Below are 21,536 nucleotides of genomic sequence, written 5' to 3'. Positions count from 1 at the left end.
CTTGTTGGGGTGGGGTGCAGTCACTCTTTACCTCAGATTACAAGGGACTTGGATGCTGGAGGAAGCACGGTTGCCCATAAATGTTCTGGAACTATGGGCAGTATTCATTGCTCTATTTCACAGTCCTTCCTGGCACATCGGCCGATCCGAATACAGACTGACAATGCTACGGCGGTAGCTTACATAAATCGTCAAGAAGGAACAAGGAGCCTTCTTGTCATGAAGGAAGTGTCAAAGATAAGGGTGGATCAGGTTCCTGCAATTTCAGTGGTTTTCATTCTGGGGGTGGAAAACTGGGAAGCTGACTACTTATATCAGCATGTCCTTCACCCAGGCGAATGGTCGCTCCATCCGGAGGAGTTTTCTCAAATAGTCCTCTCGTGGGGTCGTCCAGAAATAGACATGATGTCCTCGTGGAACAACTGCAAAGTAGAAAGGTATTGTGCCAAGACAAAAGACCCTCAGGCGTTCTTGGTGGACACTATGATGGTACCCTTGAACTTCAAGTTGGGGTACCTTTACACTCCACTCCCGTTGCAGCTGCGGATCTTGCAGAAAGTAAGATGCAAAAAGGTTCCAGTGATTCTACTGTTACCAGCTTGGCCGAGATGAGCATGGTACTCAGATCTTTTATACATGTCGGTCGATTGTCCTCGACATCTGCCTCTCAGGAAGGATCTTCTCAGTCAAGGTCCATTCTTTTATCAGGACCTAGATCGATTGGCTTGGAGGTTGAATCCTTGATTCTCGGAAAGAAAGGGTTTTCGGAGACAGTGGTTAAAACCATGATCCAGGCGAGAAAACAGTAATCCACCATTTATCACCGCATTTGGAAAGAATATATATGTTGGTATGAGAAGTTCAAAGTGCCTTCTAATTCTTTTTATTTAACCTGGGTGTTGTCTTTTCTACAAATGGTGTGGACGAGGGATTGAGGTTGTCCCGTAAGGTCCAGGTAGAGGTGCTGTTGGTGTATTTTCAGAAACGTATCGCTCTGTTACCGGAGCTGCAAACTTTTCTATAAGGTGTACTTCATGGGACCTAAAATTGGTCCTTTCGGCGCTTCAAAAGTCATTCTTTGAAGTCTGTTTGTTTAAAACTTCTCTTGTGGAAAGTTTCCTTCTGCTGGCCATTGCTTCGGCCAGACGGGTTTCGGAGTTGGCAGCCCTGTCATGTCGGCCTCCTCTTCTGATTTTTCATGATGATCGTGCGGTGCTTAGAACTAAGCTTTCGTTTCAACCAAAGGTGGTCTCGAGGGTTCACATAAATCAGGATATTGTTCTTCTGGTTCTTCAGGATTCGCTGGCAACTGGTCAGGACTTGGTCTCTTTAGATGCGGTCAGAGCTTTAGGATGTATATGGACCGTACAGCTTTGGTTCGAAAGACTGATAGTCTTCTAGTCCTGTATGATGATCGCAACAATGGCTGGTCGGCGACAAAGCAAACAGTGGCTGGATGGATCACCGCTACTATCCGGCAGGTGTACATTTCGGAGGGCTATCCGGTTCCTGAAGGTCTTGACAGCTCATTCCATCATCATCACCATTTATTTTATATAGCCCCACTAATTTCGTCGGTTAGCACCTCTTGGGTGGCGCGGCATGGGGCCTTGGCTGAGCAGTTGTGTAGGGCAGCTACTTGGTCTTCTGTTCATACATTCAACAGGTTTTATCATTTCCACGTTCTATACTTCAAAAGACACAAGTTTTGGCCGTAAAGTTTTATGTGCCGCTCATTCTGAGCATTCCCACCCATATGGGCAGCTTTGGAACGTCCCCAAGGTGAGCAGTGTCCCCCAACTAGTGTGAAAGAGAAAATAGGATTTTTGTACTTAACGTAAAATCTTTATTTGAACGCAAGTTGGGGGACACTGCGCTTCCACCCTTTTTTAAATATTACAAAGTAAAGCTGCCTAACGATTTTGGTTGGATGCTTTATTCTGGCTGGTGGGATTTGATTGGGTATGACTGAAAAACAAACCCCCAGTTGCAGCTGTGGGGCTTAACTTTTCCCAGTTAAGGGCTATGAGAAATCTAGCTGTCATGAGTATGTCTGTCTGATTTAGTTTTTGTATATGCTTTGGCATGGCAGGAATTGACATGGGAGTACAAACTTAGAGAGGTTGTGGTTAAGGACCTAAGACGAACCAGATGGTTATAGCGCTGGCGCTTGTCTGGACTTTTACCTTCACTTCTTTCCTTCTTCTTTCCCTTTTATTAATACTCCTTCCTATCCTATCATTTCCCTTATTCCCTCCCTGACACTATTACCTTCCTACTGTTCTCTCACAGTGGTATACTGTTTATTTAGCTCTTTACGAACTCTATATCCACCCGAGTTGCTTTGCTACGTTATTTCCTAATTTTGTATACGTGACATCCTACATCCCCCCCCCCCCCGCCCCTCTTTTTATATCTTTTCTTATTAAATTTGTATGTCTTAATACTTGATTTTCTTCTGCCATTGTTAAAACTTTAATAAAATGAAAATCAAAAAAGGTTGCGGGTGAGGTGGACTTCTGTAATGGTTGCAATTAGGTCACTACTTCTTTCCAGAAGGTAAAGAAATTCAGGGACATTGTTGTGTAAAAATGTGATGTTATGCTTTGTGCAGTCTATGAAAGCATTAGGAACCAGTCCCGGTGGAAATTCTGTATTGTTGCAAAGGGCGAACAGTCTACAAGCAACATGTGTATTCGTGAATAAACTTGGTGAGGAGCTGAAAAGTGAATGACTGTTTTGGTTGAGGAGTAGTCTCGCCAGAAATTGTAGAGGTTATGTGATTTTAATATTGCTGCTAGGCGCAATTAGTAAGGGATTCGTGTGGTCTTGCTTCATGTCAAAAACTGCATTGAAGTCTAGTCCTATTATGGCTCAGCCTACAGATTTGCAAGATCTTTAGAAAGAACTTGTTATGGAAGGCACTGTGTGTGTCCTATGTTGGGGGGCATACAATGTGGCAATAATGGGGATTGACGAATTTTCCCTATTCGAACTACATATCTGCTTTGGTCATCTGGGAATGATCTCTCTACAGTAAATGGGGCTGAATTGTGTCAGAATATGTGAAGTGTGTTTCCCTGATGGGGGTACTATTTGGGCCTTGAGGTGTTTTAAATATTGGATCGCCATGGTTCGTTGTTGTGATCGATTTAGCCAGTTGATACAGTTAAAGTATCCATTTATAGACCCCTGCTGAAAGGGGCAGGATTGAGACAATTGACCCTACTCCCTGTGTATACAGCTAAGAATATAAGGAGAGCAGAATGCCAAGAGAGCTATTGTGGCTTGGAGGATCCTGGTGTACAAGACATCAGTGAAAAGGACTCTGGGCAGGCATTATAGTGCCGCTGGAGGACACCCTACCAGGACAGGGTCTGTGTGAGACCGTATACCAAGCTGGGTGATATAGTAACTCTCTATCTAAACGGTAGTGGGAATATTGCAGGAGGACAAGACTCTGAAAGAGACTGAGTTTATTACTTTGGATTGCTGACTGCATGAGGCTGCTGGAGGATACATGCTACCATTTACCCTGTATCTTGTGAATGTCTTGTGGTGTTGTGCTGTCGTTAATAAAGCCTCATTTTGGATATACTCTGGTCTGACCAAGTGAGTTGAATCCCACAAAGAGTAACTGTAATCCCTGCTAAGGGTGGTATCCTCACAGCTCACAGTCTACTGACTCCTGGTAGTTACAAATGCAGTCTAGCTTTTGCTCAAGGATGTTGGTGTGAGTAATGAGAGTTCCACTTTCAGATCTTGTATAACATCTCTGATTGTACTGTAGTTTGGATCAGTTTCATAAGCTCAGGAGTGGAGCAAATTGCACCTGGATTTGGCATTTCATCAGTCTGTATTAGGTGAGGAGCATGAGCATAGGTAGATGTGTGAGCAGTCTTCTCTCTCCTTCCAAAGATAGCAGGTGTGCGAGGAGGGGCACATCTCTTGTTTTTATGCAACATGGTTGTCTTTTGAGGATAACAAGTAACCATTATTTATATAGCGCCAGCATATTCCGCTGCGCTTTTACAACAAACGGTTATAAAACAATACTGGGTAATAAAGGCCGAGAGGGCCCTGGTCGCAAGCTTCCAATTATTAGGACAGTCCTAGTTTGATGCATGGAGTTAAGTGCTTGCATATTGCTTCAGTCAAATTGCAAAGGTAAAAGTGATTATTGATTCAGTCACACAGCACTGTTGGTAAGGGGGTCAGAGAGTTGTCTTGTGTGAGCTGTGTAATAGGTAATAGGGTACCCTAGGGAGGTTAAGTGGGTGGTTGAGGAATTTTATAAGCTTGTCTGAAGAGGAGGGTTTTCAGAGATCGTTTGAAGACTGAAGCTGCACCCATTTTGTGGAATGCCTTTCCTCCAAATTCCTGTAACCATGATTGGAGCAGGTAATGCGTGGATAAGAAATGCAGATCTTGTGCAGGAAGGAAGTGTCAAGTCCATGTCCTTGCTTGGATAGGATATGGTCTGGATCTGGGCACTATGGTAGATTATTGGTGAGCGTGCAAAATGGAAATTGACAGAAAAGAGGATTTTAACCTGCGTACCACTAGAGCGCAATAATGGCTTCAAAGTTCTGAGTTTGGGTAAAAGCATGTACTAATAATGAGGCAGTTTGTGAGTTGGAGGGGGAACCGTGTTACATTGGATTGCTAATAAATATTAGGATGAAACAGACAAGTAATGTGAAATAAACTCTCACCTTTTAAGTTTCTTGATTCAACTAGAGCAGCATTTGAAATGACACTAGATATTTGAACATTGTTCCCAATCACTGGTACTCCTGGCGGAAAAGCCTTTAAGTTTTTTTTAATGCTGTGACCTCCCCTGTTGCCACATTTCAATGTAGTCAGACATCTGTGAGATGAGGCACAATTAGCTGTTCGGGGTACACACCACCAGCCAATGTTAACAAAATGTGAGATGTGAAAATGAGATTTCGCCAATAGCAAACTTCCTCGAATAGTGGTGTATGTTTAATTTCCTGAGTACCTGCTCCAACACAATTGTAAATAATTTGGCATACTGTTTTAGTTTGGTTCAAAGCAATATTTGCTTATGACTTCAAATACTTGCACTTGCACATAAACTGCATTTTCTAAGGTGAAGTAAGTCTTCTAAAGACGTTTGAAAGCTCTCTGAACATGCGGTCAAGGAGGCCAATTCAATAAGCCGTGAGGTTACGTAGTAACCTTGTAACTATACCATGCATGATGTTTTAGGTAATGAGCTTCTTACCTTTGCTCATTCCCTGTGTTTGGTGCGAGCGAATAAGTTTGAAATTTTCCTGTGTGTCTGGAGAAGATAATAAAGAAATTTGTATTGAAAGATAGGACTTTTGTAAGAGATAAAAAAAAATCATTTCTTGGAAGACCATTTTAAGAAAATGTTCAGATTTCTCAAATTACACTTATAGAATATGCCCCCATATTCACTTGATTGTTATGTAAATTAACAGTTTATACAACAGAGATATGTTACCATTACCATTATGACTGCTGTATTAACATTGTGACTTTTTTTCTTAATTCCTATGGGGGGGAGACACAGATGATGGGGTCCAGACAGGAGCTTGACACAAACTCTACCCCTTCTATATCCCATCTCTGCAGAGAACCCAGTTCTTTGAGAGCTCACATGAGTTGGATTATAGGTGGCCCTCTCCTTCATGAATAAAATTATACTGACTTTTGTAACACTTAGTAAAAGGTGCATATGGCTTTGTGTTTTTAAATTCATTTCTTTGAAATCGTTAATACAGAGTTCTTAAAGCTGCCAATTTGTTTGATTTACTTTTTTACAGGTCTGTGTTCTACCGTTCTTACAAAGAACAGGAGTCCAAGAAAGGTTTTGACCAAGAAGAAGTTTTTGAGAAACCTACCCATGAGACATGCCAGGGTAAGAATGCTGCAAAAGATAGAAATTACTCTTCCTTTTCCTACTTGCCTTTTCATCTGTGTTCGAATTATTAATTTAGAATTTTTGGTGCTGTCTTTTGATGGTACTAACAGTAGAAGTAAATGAAACCTCCCACAAGCAGACTTCATCCTTATGTGTTGCTATCGTGGCATTCCTATTTCAACATACACATGAGGCAGTTGCTAAAGATAAATGCCCTTTTGAGGTCTGCCTTGTACAGATTTCTTGTACAATGGTGGACTACAGATTGTATGGAAATTGCCTTATATCCAGTTACATCCGCAATTTGCTTATGAGATCATTACAGATGTATTTTCTCATTGACATTGTGTTGGCACAAACCTAAATGCACGACAAGCTAAAGATGATCCTATAAGGAAGTGCAAGTGTTTAGGAGGCTCAAATTACTTTATTCATTGATATAGAAGCAGTCATTTTGTACTCATGTATTCTTCATGTTGACTTTATCTTTGTTGAATACATAGTGACTGCAAAATCTGTTATGAGTTTTTTGTCACATGAGATTAGATTATCAAATTTTGGGATTAGTGAAGACTAGTTGATGATAATTATGTCCCAATATGTAACTCAGATTTAAAAGAAGATTTATTTTCTATTTCATATGACTGTACCTAGTAAGAGTTCAGTGTTAGATCTACATTGGTAACAATTATAATTTGATTTTGATCTGTTACAGGTATGAGACATGCAATCTATGACAAGTTGGACGACGATGGTTTGATAGCGCCTGGTGTTAGAGTTTCCGGAGATGACGTGATCATCGGCAAAACTGTAACATTGCCTGAACATGAGGATGAGCTGGAAAGTACAAATCGACGTTATACCAAAAGAGATTGTAGTACTTTTCTGCGTACAAGTGAAACTGGTATTGTTGATCAGGTCATGGTGACACTTAATCAGGAAGGCTACAAGTTTTGCAAGATCAGGGTAAGCAATATATTTTGATAGTTGCAAACATTTGTTTCAAGTTGTATTGCTTAGGTTGTTTAAAACAATTGAGACACTTCTATGTAAGTATCTCAGCGCACACAATGAGCAGTTAAAGTAGTTGTGGAAGTCCTCTTTGCCTGCTCAATGTCTTGTCTTGTTTTCGGTCTTTCAGCCACATATCACACTTCCAGTGATATCATTCCTATCCTCTACTTTTGGGCCACATCCAATAATTATTGTTTAAGGCACTGGTGGACAAAATGTAGAATTTGAGTCTGTCAGGGAGCCAGGGAAGATGTGCATCCACTGACATTGATAGGAATGTCTCCCAAAAGTTTGGTGACGGAAGTAATTGTTTTAGGCCACCTATCCTCTGTTTTAAGGGAATTTCTCTTTCCTACCACTGGGGGACACTGCCAGACATTGGGATATAGTAGTGGGATTGGGAGTTTAGGCACTAAAAACTTTTTATGATTTTTACTCCCCTCCTCTGCTATGCCCCTCCTCTCCAGTAGATACCTCAGGTTTTTTTGAGTGCCTTAGGAGTTAGGCCAGTTTGGTATAGGCTCCTGCCTATACTTAGTTTAGTGATAGTTTGTCACGTTTTTATTTTATTTTTTCTCAGTGGTGCTTCGCGGGGATCAATACTAGTCCCAGAGAGGGTGAATAGTCCTGGGCTTCCTTCACCCTGATCCCCGCGCAAGGTAAGAAGTGGCTGATGCCCGGGTCTTCCTTTCACCTGTCTTGCCTGCAGTTCAACCCCTAGAAACGAGCTATTAGCTGTTGGTAGCACCATTAGAGCTTTAGGTGCCCATGGAGGTAGTCCTCTTTTAGCGGGCCACGGATATAGGTCGCGCGGGGGAGATCCATCTCTCCCCGCCGACGGACTAGCCAGCAAGCCCCCTCCTCCATACCCCCACCTCCCCTGACAACGAGCAGCGGGGGTCCGTTAGAGGGAGCGCTATTATAGAGAGCGGCGCTGCATGAGGAGGTCAGAGACCACACACGCTAGCCTAGGCACTGTAACATAGCGTGTTGTGGAGCAGTTATAATATAGATGAGCCGTTTGGTAGCTTAGAGAGGAGCAGACATTTTTTTTTTTTGATGAGGGCGCACCTGGAGGAGGACCCTCTTTTCCTGCACTTCTCAGGATCCTGCACAGCGGAGTCGCCATTTTAAGCTCATATCGAGTAGCTGCATGTCTCTTCTCTCCTCTCATTTACCTCTACTGTGAATGGTATCGTTAAATCCTGTGTTTGTTTGTGTACAAAAACATTTTAAACATTCATGGTTGATTGTTCTGCCTAGCGGGAGAGGTTAAAAGTTACTTTGGGGCTAATTTGTACCCGGGTATATAGATCTGGCTACAAATTGTGTATTGCTGTATTCTGACATTAACTGTTTAGACCAGTGGTTCCCAAACTTTTGCAGTTCGCGGCACCCTTAGAGTCTCCAAATTTTTTCAAGGCACCCCTCCAAAATAATTATTGAGCAGTCCTGTTTCAGACACACTGGCCTCCTCTGCATCCAGACACACACTGGCCTCCTCTGCATCCAGACACACACTGGCCTCCTCTGCATCCAGACACACACTGGCCTCCTCTGCATCCAGACACACACTGGCCTCCTCTGCATCCAGACACACACTGGCCTCCTCTGCATCCAGACACACACTGGCCTCCTCTGCATCCAGACACACACTGGCCTCCTCTGCATCCAGACACACACTGGCCTCCTCTGCATCCAGACACACACTGGCCTCCTCTGCATCCAGACACACACTGGCCTCCTCTGCATCCAGACACACACTGGCCTCCTCTGCATCCAGACACACACTGGCCTCCTCTGCATCCAGGCACACACTGGCCTCCTCTGCATCCAGGCACACACTGGCCTCCTCTGCATCCAGGCACACACTGGCCTCCTCTGCATCCAGGCACACACTGGCCTCCTCTGCATCCAGGCACACACTGGCCTCCTCTGCATCCAGGCACACACTGGCCTCCTCTGCATCCAGGCACACACTGGCCTCCTCTGCATCCAGGCACACTGGCCCCTCTCACGCTGCCCTCCCTGTTACACTCCTCTGCCCCAGCTGTCACGCTCCCTCTCTCCTCTGCCGCGCGCCAGCCATAGAAAAAAAAGAAAAAGCAAATAAACTTACCAATCCTCCGGGCGCCGGGACCCAGCAGCCTCCTCTCTCCCGCAGCAGCTTGTTACTGACGTCGATATTCAGTGACGGCTGCGGGAGAGAGGAGTCTTCTGGGGCCCGGCGGATTGGTAAGTTTCTGTGCTTTTTCTTTTTTTCAATGCTTGGCCCGCGGCACCCCAGTGACAGCGCCGCGGCGCACAGTTTGGGAACCGCCGGTTTAGACAATCATTTATCTGTCTAGTTATAATCAGTTTATACTGTATTTAACCAGTGATGTCTAACAAGGAGTCCTCTGACAGGGAATCCTCTGGAGGGTCTGCATTGTATTTTACTTGTGCCATGTGTAAAGTAAAACTCTCTAAAGGACAGCGTGACAAAGGTGCCCTTTGCGCTGCTTGTGAGGCCGGATCTCAGGAGCGTCCCGCCACAGTTCAGATACCGGTAGCCATGGAAGAGCCGCCTTGGTTTAAGTCCTTTGCTGCAACCATGGAAAAGTTTACTACGGTGTTGTTACAGGCTGCAGAGGTACGTCAGAATGCTGTGGCAGACTCTCGGGTATCTCTCTCTGCAGGGCAGCGCTACACACATGTTGTAGTTGGGGCGGTGACCAGATGGAAAGTGCAGGCACATCCTCACAGAGTTCTGACTCAGAGTGATGATCGCCTACTCGCGGTCTCCCACAGAGCAAAAAGGGCTTCACTGGATGTAAACCAGGGTCATAGCCCAGGCTCAGATATCCCATTAGATGAGGATGGGGATTTAGACTTGGATACTCCGGAGGAAGATTCTCTGAGTATTATGACCATCTCGGTCAGTAATATTGAAAGTCTAGTGTTGGGTATTAGGCACAGCCTTGGTTTTGCTGACCCTACACCCTTGGCTCCCTCAGTTTTCTCAATTTTTAGAAGGACTAAATCTCAGGTTATGTCTTTTCCACCGTCATCAGAGATGGTGCAGATTGTGACAAACGCTTGGTTAAATCCAGGAAAAACCGTTCGTTGTGCCGGGTAGATTTAAGAGTTTTTACCCTCTTTCAGCAGAGGATTGTATTAAATGGGAGGCGTCTCCTAAGGTGGACAGACCGATTATCAGGTTGTCCTCTTCCTCTGCCATTCCTACCCAGGAGAGCGTATCTCTCAAAGACTCTACCGACAAAAAGTGTGACAATGCTCTCCGGTCCGCATATGTTGCTTCCGGTAGCTTGTTTAGACCCACTATGGCAATTGCATGGGCAAATAAGGCGGTGCAGATATGGGCGGAGCAGTTGATCTCGGCCATTCAGAGTAAGGCTCCACTACCTGATGATCTCCTTTTTCTCGCTGAGCACATTCAGGAGACGGCGGATTATATGGGACAGGCATCCATGGACGCAGTAGCAGTCAATGCCAGAATTGGCGGCCTTATTATGGCATCACGACGTTCCCTATGGTTACGTTCGTGGACAACGGATGCTGAATCGAAGAGGTCCTTGGAAATCCTGCCTTTTGATGGAGTCACTATGTTTGGGCCGGAGCTTGAGAAAGTGATTGAGGTAGCCACAGGAGGTAAGAGTACCTTCCCATGGGCTCTCGTAAACCTCGCCAAGCTCAGTTTCGCTCCTTTCGCTCCTTCTCTCAGGGCCGTGGCAGCCCACCAAGGGGTCAGCCGGCTGTTTCCAGAGGAGGTGGAGGCAGAGGTAGGGGCGCTTCCAGACGGGGAACATCGCGTCCCAGTGAAAAACCTGCAGCATGACTCCTTGGCCCCCACGCGGGTACCCGTGGTGGGGGCACGGCTTCTTCTCTTCAAGCGCCAGTGGTGGTTAGTCACGTCGGACGTTTGGATTCGAGAATATATATGTGCCAAAATAATAAAACCGTTTTATTTGATAAAACCTTTCCTAGCATTGCATTGTGTTTGAAAAGGAATCTCCCAGGGGTATGGACCTGCTGGTATGCCTGTACTGCATTATATATGTTCCAAATATAATTTTTATATTGTCTTTTAAAAAGTCAAACCCAGCTACACTCTGTGCAGGTGTCTGGGAACAATGCTCCCACTCAGGTGTCAGCAGCTATGGAGCAGCCAAACCACTGGCAGCATCAATATCCAAACTCACTAAGGTGATGTTATGGTCCGAAAAGGTACGTGAATATCCCTTATCTCACGCTTCTACACACACTCAGCCCACACAGATCACGTCTGTCGCAGGCACGTCTTCCGAGACAGAAGTGGCATGCCTCTATCCTAGACTGAGTCCACCTAGACAGACACATCTGCTCACCATCTCACAGAAATAAGCATAATTTTGATTTTCAGAGTTGTTCACAGTCGAGAGCATTTATATCTCTTTAGTTTCCACATCCACTCACAGGGAGGATAATCTTAGATTAAGCGTTTGCGGAACGTGAGGCTGCGGTTCCATCCGCTCCCGCCCTATTTAGGAGACCATCTACTCATATTAGGGACATGGTGTCTGACCTTTGGCACGAGCCAAATAAACAATTAATAGGCTGGGCAGATTTTCATCTCTTTTTTTTCTTCTCCCGGTAGAATGAATAGTTAGATGGCAAGAAACCCCTGGAATTGACAACCCTGTTGCTCGCCTGTTCACTTACTTTGCTATGCTACGCAGGACAGACGCTCATAAAAGGCTTTTCTCAAGGGGTCTCTCTAACAATAAGCGTAACCTGGCTATCACTCAGCTTTAGTGACGGCAGGCAATTTGGTTAGATCCAACAGGTTCATAGCTTGTTTCCATAAGCCATTCAACTTTGGTCAGAGTAGTTGGCCAGAGGCATCCAGAATTGTGTTCCAAGAACGGAGCCTCTCACTTTTGTATAATTACAAAATAATATCCATGGGCCACTGGAGGTAGGAGTACCTCTCTTCCCATCAGCTCCACCAGGTCGCGACAAGGACGGTCTCAATCCTTTCGGCATTAGTCTGTGAGGTTGAGGTGTATTGAGAGGATCATTAAGTTTCCAGGGTATTTTTGGTCCTCCCTAGAGAACTGTTCATTCAAATTTGGAGCTGACAGGCCACAAGGGGTTGTGTCGGGCCCAGCAGTTCCTAATCAAGAAACCTCTAGACATTGTCAGATAATGCCACGGCTGTTGCTTATCTTTAGCATCTAGAGAGAACACGCGGCCCGAGTGCATTATAAATGGAAGGCTGAGAGTCTCGGCAGGCAAAAGGTTAACCAGGGAGAATGGTCTCTCCATGGAGACATCTTTTCAACTCCCGATGAATCCTTAGAACACTCTAGACTTGGTCCCCAGGCCGTCCGTATATATTGTTTAGGACAGCCTTTACTGCTCGAAATCAAAAGACCCTTGGATGGAATTTTCCGATGCCAGGATGTTTCCCTTTCGTACTGGTGTACCTGTCTGTTATCTGTCCAATGTTCTCGTGAGTGCTAAACACTTTCTGGCTTCCAGCCAACCTGGTGGTCCCTCGTTTTCTTTTCAGGGAACATGGTTTTCATACGTTTGGCAGCTGGTGGCGCGCCTCCCTTCCACCTACCGGTGCGGCCAGATCTTCGTATTCAGGGGCCTCTTCAGTCACTCTGTAGATCATCTAGCTTGCACTGTGGCATTGCAAACTCTAATCTTGGGGCCAGAGGTTCTTCTCAGGGGGGCTGGTTGGTACCTTGAATACTGGCCGTAGGGCACCTTCCTCAGCTTTTCTAATTGGACTGAGAACAGTACAGCATTTGGTGTGGATCCCAGGCTTTTCACACGTCCCTGTGCGGGCTCTCTAAGTTGGCTTCGTTCGCACACTGACCCCTATATGAAACACTGATTAATTCCCTCAGAGTGCACCTCTCAGCGCTGGTTTTCATGGTCACAGGATGTTCTGGGGATTTCTTCAAATTCAGCCCCCCCTTTTAGTTTGTCAGGTAAAGCCATGCAAAAGTAGGGGAGGAGTGTGAGGAACAAAGAATTTGATAAGTGCAAACTCTTAGTCAAACCGACTATATTCTAATGTCTCGCAGTGTCCCCCAATGGAGTAAAAGAAATCTATTTTACGGCGAGTAAAAATCTTCTTTTTTTAAATCTCTACATTTTATTGTGAAGTGTGTGTTTTTTTTTTGTTGTTTTTTTGTGTTATATTCAGTTTTGTACTTCATCAGGTACGGTCAGTTCGAATTCCTCAGATTGGAGATAAATTTGCTAGTCGGCATGGGCAGAAGGGTACCTGTGGAATTCAGTACAGACAAGAGGTATTTCTATTTTTAAGTTTATATTTCACGAATTGTAATACCAAGTTGTTCCTGGTGTTTGTGTTTAAAAAATATGATAAACAGTTTTCAATAGAAATGCTATGGTTAATACTAATTTTACATCGCTCATTGCTTGGTTTCTTGTGGCACCAGGGAGAATATGGAATATAGCTAGTGAATGTAACTAAAAAAATTTACATTTTATATTTAATTCTGTTAAATTCCATATTCTATTGCATTCTTATCTAGTTCTTGACAGCCAGGTTAACAAAAGATTAAGAAACATTGAAGAAATTACATTGCAAGGCTCAGGGTGATGAAACATATAGGTGAAATATAGTGATATAGTGTTCTCATTGGTTTTGTTTTTTGTTTTCTTTTTATGTATGTATGTATGTGAGTGTGTGTGTTTTATTTTTTATCATAGGACATGCCTTTTACTTGTGAAGGTATTACCCCAGATATCATCATCAACCCTCATGCCATCCCTTCTCGTATGACTATTGGACATTTGATCGAATGCCTTCAAGGGAAGGTAAGGAAGTAACATCCGTCACATTTAATTGCCCAATGAACAAAATATTGTTCTCAATAACCAGTTGTTGCCAACTCTTATGATGGTGTGAAATGTAAAAAAAATAAATGGTTTGAGACAACTGTCACTTTATTAAATTTAGAGCCAGAATAAATTAGAATGCTAAATATGTCTTCATAAAGCATAATACTTTATTTAAAAACCTCTCATAGGTCTATACCTTTGTTACTTATCCAGAGTGAGATCAGGATATGTCTAGTTTAAAAGCCTGTTCCTTCTGTGTCATTTTATTATTAAGCTGGGAATACCAAAATATATGTATGTGCTCTACCAATGTTTGTGTATATTCTTTTAGGATAGGTCTTTCAGTTGTGACAAACCAGGCCATATGTATCTGTTCCACAGGGTAATAAACATTTGCCAGCTTACAGTATTACAGAGCACTAAATAAAAGTACAATGCTGCAGCCCCTCTATTGCAAGCAAAATATGTTTTTGACTTTTCTGTTGGAGGTACATTAATTACTAAAAATATACAAGTTATTTGTTTACGGATTTATTCATATCCTGATATTTTTCTCAAGTTATGGATTACATCACATAACACTTTCAGAATAAGTTACTGGACAGAAGTGACATCACTGCTACACAAATGCAAAGATATATTTGATTTGTGGGACCTCACTTTTAAAATACAGTTGACAATGCTTATCTCAAAATAGGATATATATTACAGAAATTGTTCTAGTAATGGGGACTTAGGGACTTTTAATAGAATTGGTACATTTTAATGATCCTTGCATTTTGTAGACAATGGTTGTAAGCAGATGTGGTAGTCAAATCTGGCTCTTGACTACATGAATTTTTAGGACCAATTTGCTTATACAGTATTCCAATGCTAGTCAGCATGTTTCTAGCAACAGGGCTGGATTTCAAAGGATCATGTTATTTCAAAGCTTCAAAACGGTTATAATATATTGAATATTTTTTATATAGGTATCGGCAAACAAGGGAGAAATTGGTGATGCAACTCCATTCAATGATGCTGTTAATGTGCAAAAGATTTCAAACTTATTATCAGACTATGGGTATCATCTTAGAGGAAATGAGGTATGAACACTACCATATTGCTGCCTTAAACACCTGTTGGGCAGATGATAACATGAATGACACACTCTGTTCTCCTCCATTACCATTCTGGGTTTCTTTTTTCCTCTATCCTCCTTTGGGGGACACCAGGGACATTGGGGTATAGAGAAGGGACGCTACATTTCGACATAAATAACTGTGTTACAACTACTATTAATGTGTACTAATTACAAATGTGCATGTTCGTGCGTATGTGTGTAAATGTTAAACCAACAATGTTTGCCACGTGTTGTAGCTGAATACCCTCCTCCATGCCTTAGCATGCTATACTCATAATTTCGAACAAAGACAATCAAGTTGTTAGATATTAATTGAAATTACTATATCCAATTATCTGACTTCGACAATTCCCACTCTTATTCTCTGAAATTAAAATATCTCTGACAACCCCAGTGGGACTTCTGCCTCTAAACTCCTTTTCCTCACCTCTGCCCATGGTCTCACCCAGTGGACCTCTTCTCCCACCATGATTGTCACTCTCTGGACCCCGTGTTCTCACTCTGTGATGTCTACAATTTTTCTAATTCATTCTCTCCTTCCACCTCTCCCTACCTCCCATGACAACATGTGGACACTATGTAACCTGCATGATCCTCCAGCTTCTCTACCACACTTGAACCACTTCCTCCTCTCTCCTCTCTCTTCCTTCCTCCTCCCTCCTCCTTCCTCCTCCCCACATTCCAAGTCCTGGCACGCCAACCTCACTCGTTACCTGCAAAGGTGATTCCGTTCTGACGCTAACTTTGTCGACTTGCACTTCTTCCTGTCTTCCAATTATGCTGCCTTCTGTCTTGTCAAACAGACCTAGTTCAAAACTCTTACCTACACCAAGTCCAAAGTAATGTTCATCTTGTCGCTACCAATAAACGTCCAATGCGATTATTGTGGTTCCAATGCACAAAGAGATTTAATAGCAAAAAATATCAGGAGTACAGTAAGCCATGATGATGCATGAAAAGGTATAACGTAACACCAAGTATAAACCGAACCAAACACTGTTTATAGGTTGGTTCCCTCAGGAGCAACATGTGCTCAAAGTGCTTTGGAGTATTAATCTCATACAATTCATAACTTGCGATTGCAATATGAATTCATAACTTGCGATTGCAATATGCGATCCTTTCCCTATTGACAACGGATTTCAACTAGTAAAATATGGATTAATATGAGACCAAACTCCACACATTTCTGAGGACCAGAATCATAGTTACCTTTAATGTACATTTATATTTTACATAAATAACCTTTAAGTTTTACTAATAAACTGATGTGAGTTGGAACTTAAATAAATGTGTACTATTTACAATTGTAAGTGTGTGTTATTATTTTGTGCGATTGTGTCATTACACGTACTTATGGCGTACTTATTGCAATAGCACGATAAACCAGTATTAATTAATTTAGCCGATTTCATCCAATTATTTGACTTCCACACCAACATCCCCATCACCTCTTTGCCACTATCAACTCCCTTCTCTGACATCCACCTCTTCCCCCTCTGCCCTTACTGCCCACAACTTTGCTTCTTAAACCAGAAAATTAATGCTCTTCAACCTTTACCCTTTACCCTGCTCTCTCCTACCACCTCAACTTTCTCTCCTCTGAAGAGGTTGGCTAAATGCTGGCAAGCACTAATGGCATCCTTCCGCTTACAGGCATGTGCTTATCACTCTATTCGTGCCTCTCTCCATCTGTTGCCCCATAACTCTACACCCATTCCTTTACAAACATCTATTCTAAAGCCTTTTAACACACACTGGTCTCTCTTTTTGACCCTTTTACAATCATGCTTCCGCCTTCTCCACTCCCCTGAGGCAGCCCTTACCAAGGTGCAAATGATCTATTCTTGCTTAAGTAGAAGGGCCCTGCTTTGTTCCTTGATCCTACTGTTGCTTTCAACACAGTTGACCATCTTCTCTTTGACTCCCTTGGATTTCGCATGCAACATCCTTTCCTGGCTTACCTCCTCCATTTAGTGCTAAACGCTGATGTCTAACCTGTTTGAACCACTACAACAGGTTTCTCTGAGATGGATGACATTAAAAGTTGTGTTCCTAGTGGTTGGGTACCTTAGCACGAGGACGACAACACTTTTTCCCCGACATGACAAGTCCAAAACTGTTATTGACGACAGACTGGGAAGACTGAATGTATGAAAAACAGACCTGCAATATACCAGACGAATGATCATGCCGGCACCTGAAAATGGCATCCGTTTCAAGACCGATAGTATTATTCCTGCTCTTAAAGGGGTATTGCAAACATCCACTGGCTGTTCAATGGTTTTTACCAAGGCTTCTACATTGAACAGCCAGCGCCTCTTTGCATTACCCCCTTAAGAGCAGCAATAATTACCGGCCTTGAAACTGAAGTCATTTTCAGGTGTCGGCATGATAATTCGTCTGGTATGTTGCAGGTCTGTTTTTCATACATTCTGTCCTCCCAGTTACCGATTCCTAGTAGCAATCACTTCTGCCCGCAGGGTTTTAGAATTACAAGCACTGTGTGGAATCTAATAAGAAAAAGTAGTACTTAGAGCCAAACCAGTTCTGCCATGATAGTATCTAAATTCCACATTAATTAGAAAGGCATGCTGTGTCATCCTTTTGTCCATAAACTAGTGATGAAAATTACACTTAGACCTGGTTATGGCAATTTCCATATATTTATCAAGAACCGAAGAATTTAGAAAGCACGTTATAACTTTTTGTGATTCCTGCAGGACCTTAAAACTGTGTGTAAGTAATTGTTCATGTTTTATGTTTCATTTATTACAATAGGTCACTATTCTGTTATTAAAATGAAGTCCGATATTCTGTACAACTATGCAACAAAAAATTGGGTGGTGGGGTACAGTGATAAAATGAAGTATGCAGTTAATGTTAATGTTCTCTGAGAAATGTCAAATCACTGCATCACCTTCTGTAACCCAAAAATGTTTAAAGTTTTACTTTAATATCTTAAATACAGGTGCTGTACAATGGATTCACAGGACGTAAAATCACATCACAAATTTTTATTGGGCCTACTTATTATCAGAGATTAAAGCACATGGTAGATGATAAAATTCATTCTCGTGCAAGAGGTCCTATCCAGATTTTGAACAGACAACCAATGGAAGGTAGATCACGGTAAGTATTTAATTCTTTTTTGTTCAGTTTATGTCAGCCTTTCTTGACTGATTTCAATGTGTTTCTTTGCAGATTAGATTTTTGTTTTGTTTCCTCCCCCATAAGAGTTAGTTATTGAAATCTCTTTACACAGTGATGGCGGTCTTCGTTTTGGAGAAATGGAGCGAGATTGTCAGATTGCACATGGTGCTGCACAATTTCTTCGCGAGCGATTGTTCGAAGCCTCTGATCCTTACCAAGTACATGTCTGTAATCTCTGTGGCTTGATGGCCATTGCAAACACCAGGACCCACACTTATGAATGTAGAGGTTGCCGAAACAAAACCCAAGTAAGTAAAAATCCATATATATGTAGATTTAGGAGAAAATACATTGATGATAATTTGCTTCCCAACTTGCTCATTGTCATTTTACAACATGTATCTTAGTAAAGAGTGGAAAACCTTATTTGGCTATAGGTTTTTGTTTTGTTTTTTTAACTTTGAATGAATGACACAAATGTGAGAGAGCATTTGTTGGATATTTTTAAATCTTTGGTCACTAATGTGGAATGGAGATTTTCTTTCCTTGTAAGGCAATATATAAACAGTATATAATGTTCATATAATTACTGGCTTAATAGCCCTGACATCCAAGAACATAAACATGCAGTTTTCCCAGCTTTACCTTCTTTCTGAAAAACTACTTAGAAGTGCATAAAAGATGTTTTTACTTTTTGTTAATGTAATTTAATAATTATTGGACATTATGAGTGCTCTCCTTAATCACAGCTTGACCTCTTCTGACTTAACTGGGCCTGTTAGTGTGTTTGGAAAATGACTACAAACACTTAGTGATCATTTTGCAACCTCATTTACCAGCCTACCCCATAATAAGTCCAATTGATTTAGGTAACATTATCAGCCTTGTAAGCAAAAAAGATGGTTCATAAACACGGCACTCCCTTAACACAAAACTTATACACTTCACCTTCAGTATTTTCTGGCTTATTCTTCAAAAATAAGCTTACAACAAGGTACATGGGGGCACTCTCATACTGCTATTAATAGCGCTTCCAATCCAATTTCTCCCGTTGTGGCCACAGATTTATACAATTCTGCAAATGGAAATGCTAAACATGGTGTAGTACACTTTTACATAGTGAGGACAGTAAAGTGGAGGGAAAACAATAGTTTAGATTCCTCTGTGTCTTTAAAAGAGAGAATGCACCCTCCATCCACTGGTATCCTCACACTGGTTCACACCCCCTTTAGATGTATGCTTACATAATCCATATGTAAAACACGCCTTTTGAAGAAATATATGGCAGAAGCTCCCTCCTGAATTCTCCTTCCGTGCCTCGCAAAGAAGATCCACACTCAAATGAAAACAGAATAAAGAATCTAGTGCATTAACTTTTAATAAAATATCTATAAAAACATGAGGTATGACTCGTACCGGAGTTACTGAATAACAGGCATGTAACAGAATGGAATCAAACTGTGTTACCGATGATGCTGCTCCCTGTTCTCCGCACCTGCTGACGATCAAAACCTCCAAGATAAAACCTAGGTTTGATCGTCAGCAGGTGCGGAGAACAAGAATAAGCCACAAAATACTGAAGGTGAAGTGTATAAGTTTTGTGTCAAGGGAGCGCCGTGTTTATGTACCATCTTTTTTGCTTGTTTGTTTGATTTTTAAGGTTGTTGTGGTACCTGAGTACATAGCAGGCAGCACACCTAGTGAAGCGCCAGGGCACATAGTAATATATTGTCTGATTATCAGCCTTATGTTGAGGCCACATACTGTGGTGTAGGTCGTCAAATGCTTGATATATCTGCCAATACTGCATTTTGTGTGTGGGCAACTTTTAGAGAAAGGAGATCTATGTGCCAAAGAAATAAGTGGTGATCATGACGAAAGAGTTCTCAAATATGTTCACTAATAAGTTCCTGAAACCTTTACTCATGAATATTAACTTTAATGTATAGCATTGTCGTTTTGTTGATTGGTTTAACGTTGCTTTAAATACTTTAAACCATAAAGTTGCATAAAATATATACTGGCAAATCTGAAAAATACCATCTCTTTTATTAGGACTAATGTATAACTTTTCTTCCAGATATCCTTGGTGCGAATGCCTTATGCCTGCAAACTTCTGTTTCAAGAGTTGATGTCAATGAGCATTGCTCCACGTATGATGATATCCTAGTTTAAACTTTTAGGATAGTGTAATCTCAAGTCTTTTTAAAATTGCCATTTTTAGATTGGCATTATTCATTAAGACAAAATGTTTATCACTTTTTGTGAGCTTTAATATGTTTTGTTTTTTGTGTGTGTTTTTGTATGTATTTCTTTTAGCTTTCAATTTTACAACCTTATGAAGGTTAATTGTACATTGATCCTACTTACTAATGTTTTTTGTTTTTGCTCTAAATAAATATTTTACAGAAAAACATGTTTGTCTTTAAATAGTGGTATTTGCATAAGAATTTTAATCTAAAATTTCAGATTGGAGAAAAGAACAAGTTGGTTAATTTATTTTCTTCAAGAGACTCCATGGCAGCCATAACTAGGGTTAGCTTCCTTTCCCTGGTTAGGCAGAGACAGGCAACAAAAAACACGCCCCAGATGGTATGTTTAATGCCTCCTGTTCCCCTGTGTCTTTGAGTGACTTCCCAAGATTACCTCTGCAAAATATAAAATTAACACAACAGTACAAGCATTGTATTGAGCTGCCAGGAGTCTCTCGCAGAAAAGGTGTTCATGGTAAATTCTCTGTTCTTTTCTGCTTCGGACACTGGTACATTCCATAACTATGGCAGCCACAAAGCTTTATAATAGGAAGAGCCACATCATAAACTAATTATGCCACATATGCTGCAAATTAAGAATTATTAAGAAACTGCGGTAAGAACATCTCTTCCAAACTGAGCATCTGAGGTGGGTGGATAGGATATCCAGATAATGACCTGTGAAAGTATGATTAGATGACCATTCAGCTGCTTAGCAAAGCTGTGCCACCAAAACCGGAGTATTGCTTGCCTAAGATGTTGCCACTGCTTGAGTTGAGCGGGCCCTGAGGATCTGTCATCTTGCAACCATTACTCTTGTAGACCTGTTAAATAGTTTCTTTGATCCCATTGGAGATAGTTTGCTTGGAGGCAGTGGGCCCAGTTGTCAGCACAAGTAGCTTTTCTGTCTTCCTGATTTCTTCTGTTCTAGGCAGATATATGGAAATTATTCTCGCTAGAGCCAGTGAATGCCGTTTCCTCTCATTTTCATTTTTTGGCTGTGGATAGAAGGATGGAAGTGCTTCCAGATTATGTGGAAACTAGATACCACCTAGAGATACCACTGTAGAAATTCTTGCTTGACTGAGTACTTCTTTAAGTAGACATTGAGAAAATGTTCCTTGTACCATAGTGCTTGTAACTGCACCTGTGCGAGCAGATATAATTGCTATAGAGAAAACAACTTTCAATGTCATCCTTTTTAACCTCTGCA

The 21,536-nt window shown here is 42.0% G+C and overlaps 1 protein-coding gene across 1 annotated transcript in view; it reads left to right on the top strand.

Annotated features, from left to right (window-relative positions):
- Positions 1 to 20,485, top strand: part of POLR2B (RNA polymerase II subunit B) — a 76,927-nt gene extending 56,442 nt beyond the window's left edge. Inside the window, exons 17-24 of the mRNA XM_075204735.1 lie at positions 5,817 to 5,911; positions 6,630 to 6,880; positions 13,147 to 13,236; positions 13,664 to 13,771; positions 14,767 to 14,880; positions 17,890 to 18,050; positions 18,184 to 18,379; positions 20,152 to 20,485. Of these exons, the coding sequence (XP_075060836.1) occupies positions 5,817 to 5,911; positions 6,630 to 6,880; positions 13,147 to 13,236; positions 13,664 to 13,771; positions 14,767 to 14,880; positions 17,890 to 18,050; positions 18,184 to 18,379; positions 20,152 to 20,241 (1,105 nt within the window). The 3' untranslated portion in view covers positions 20,242 to 20,485. The remainder of the gene's footprint in view (positions 1 to 5,816; positions 5,912 to 6,629; positions 6,881 to 13,146; positions 13,237 to 13,663; positions 13,772 to 14,766; positions 14,881 to 17,889; positions 18,051 to 18,183; positions 18,380 to 20,151) is intronic.
- The last annotated feature ends 1,051 nt before the right edge of the window (positions 20,486 to 21,536 follow it).

Source organism: Mixophyes fleayi, chromosome 1 (genome assembly GCF_038048845.1).
Source record: "Mixophyes fleayi isolate aMixFle1 chromosome 1, aMixFle1.hap1, whole genome shotgun sequence".
In the NCBI taxonomy this organism is placed as follows: Eukaryota; Metazoa; Chordata; class Amphibia; order Anura; family Limnodynastidae; genus Mixophyes; species Mixophyes fleayi.
This window is presented reverse-complemented; position numbering and strand designations above follow the sequence as displayed.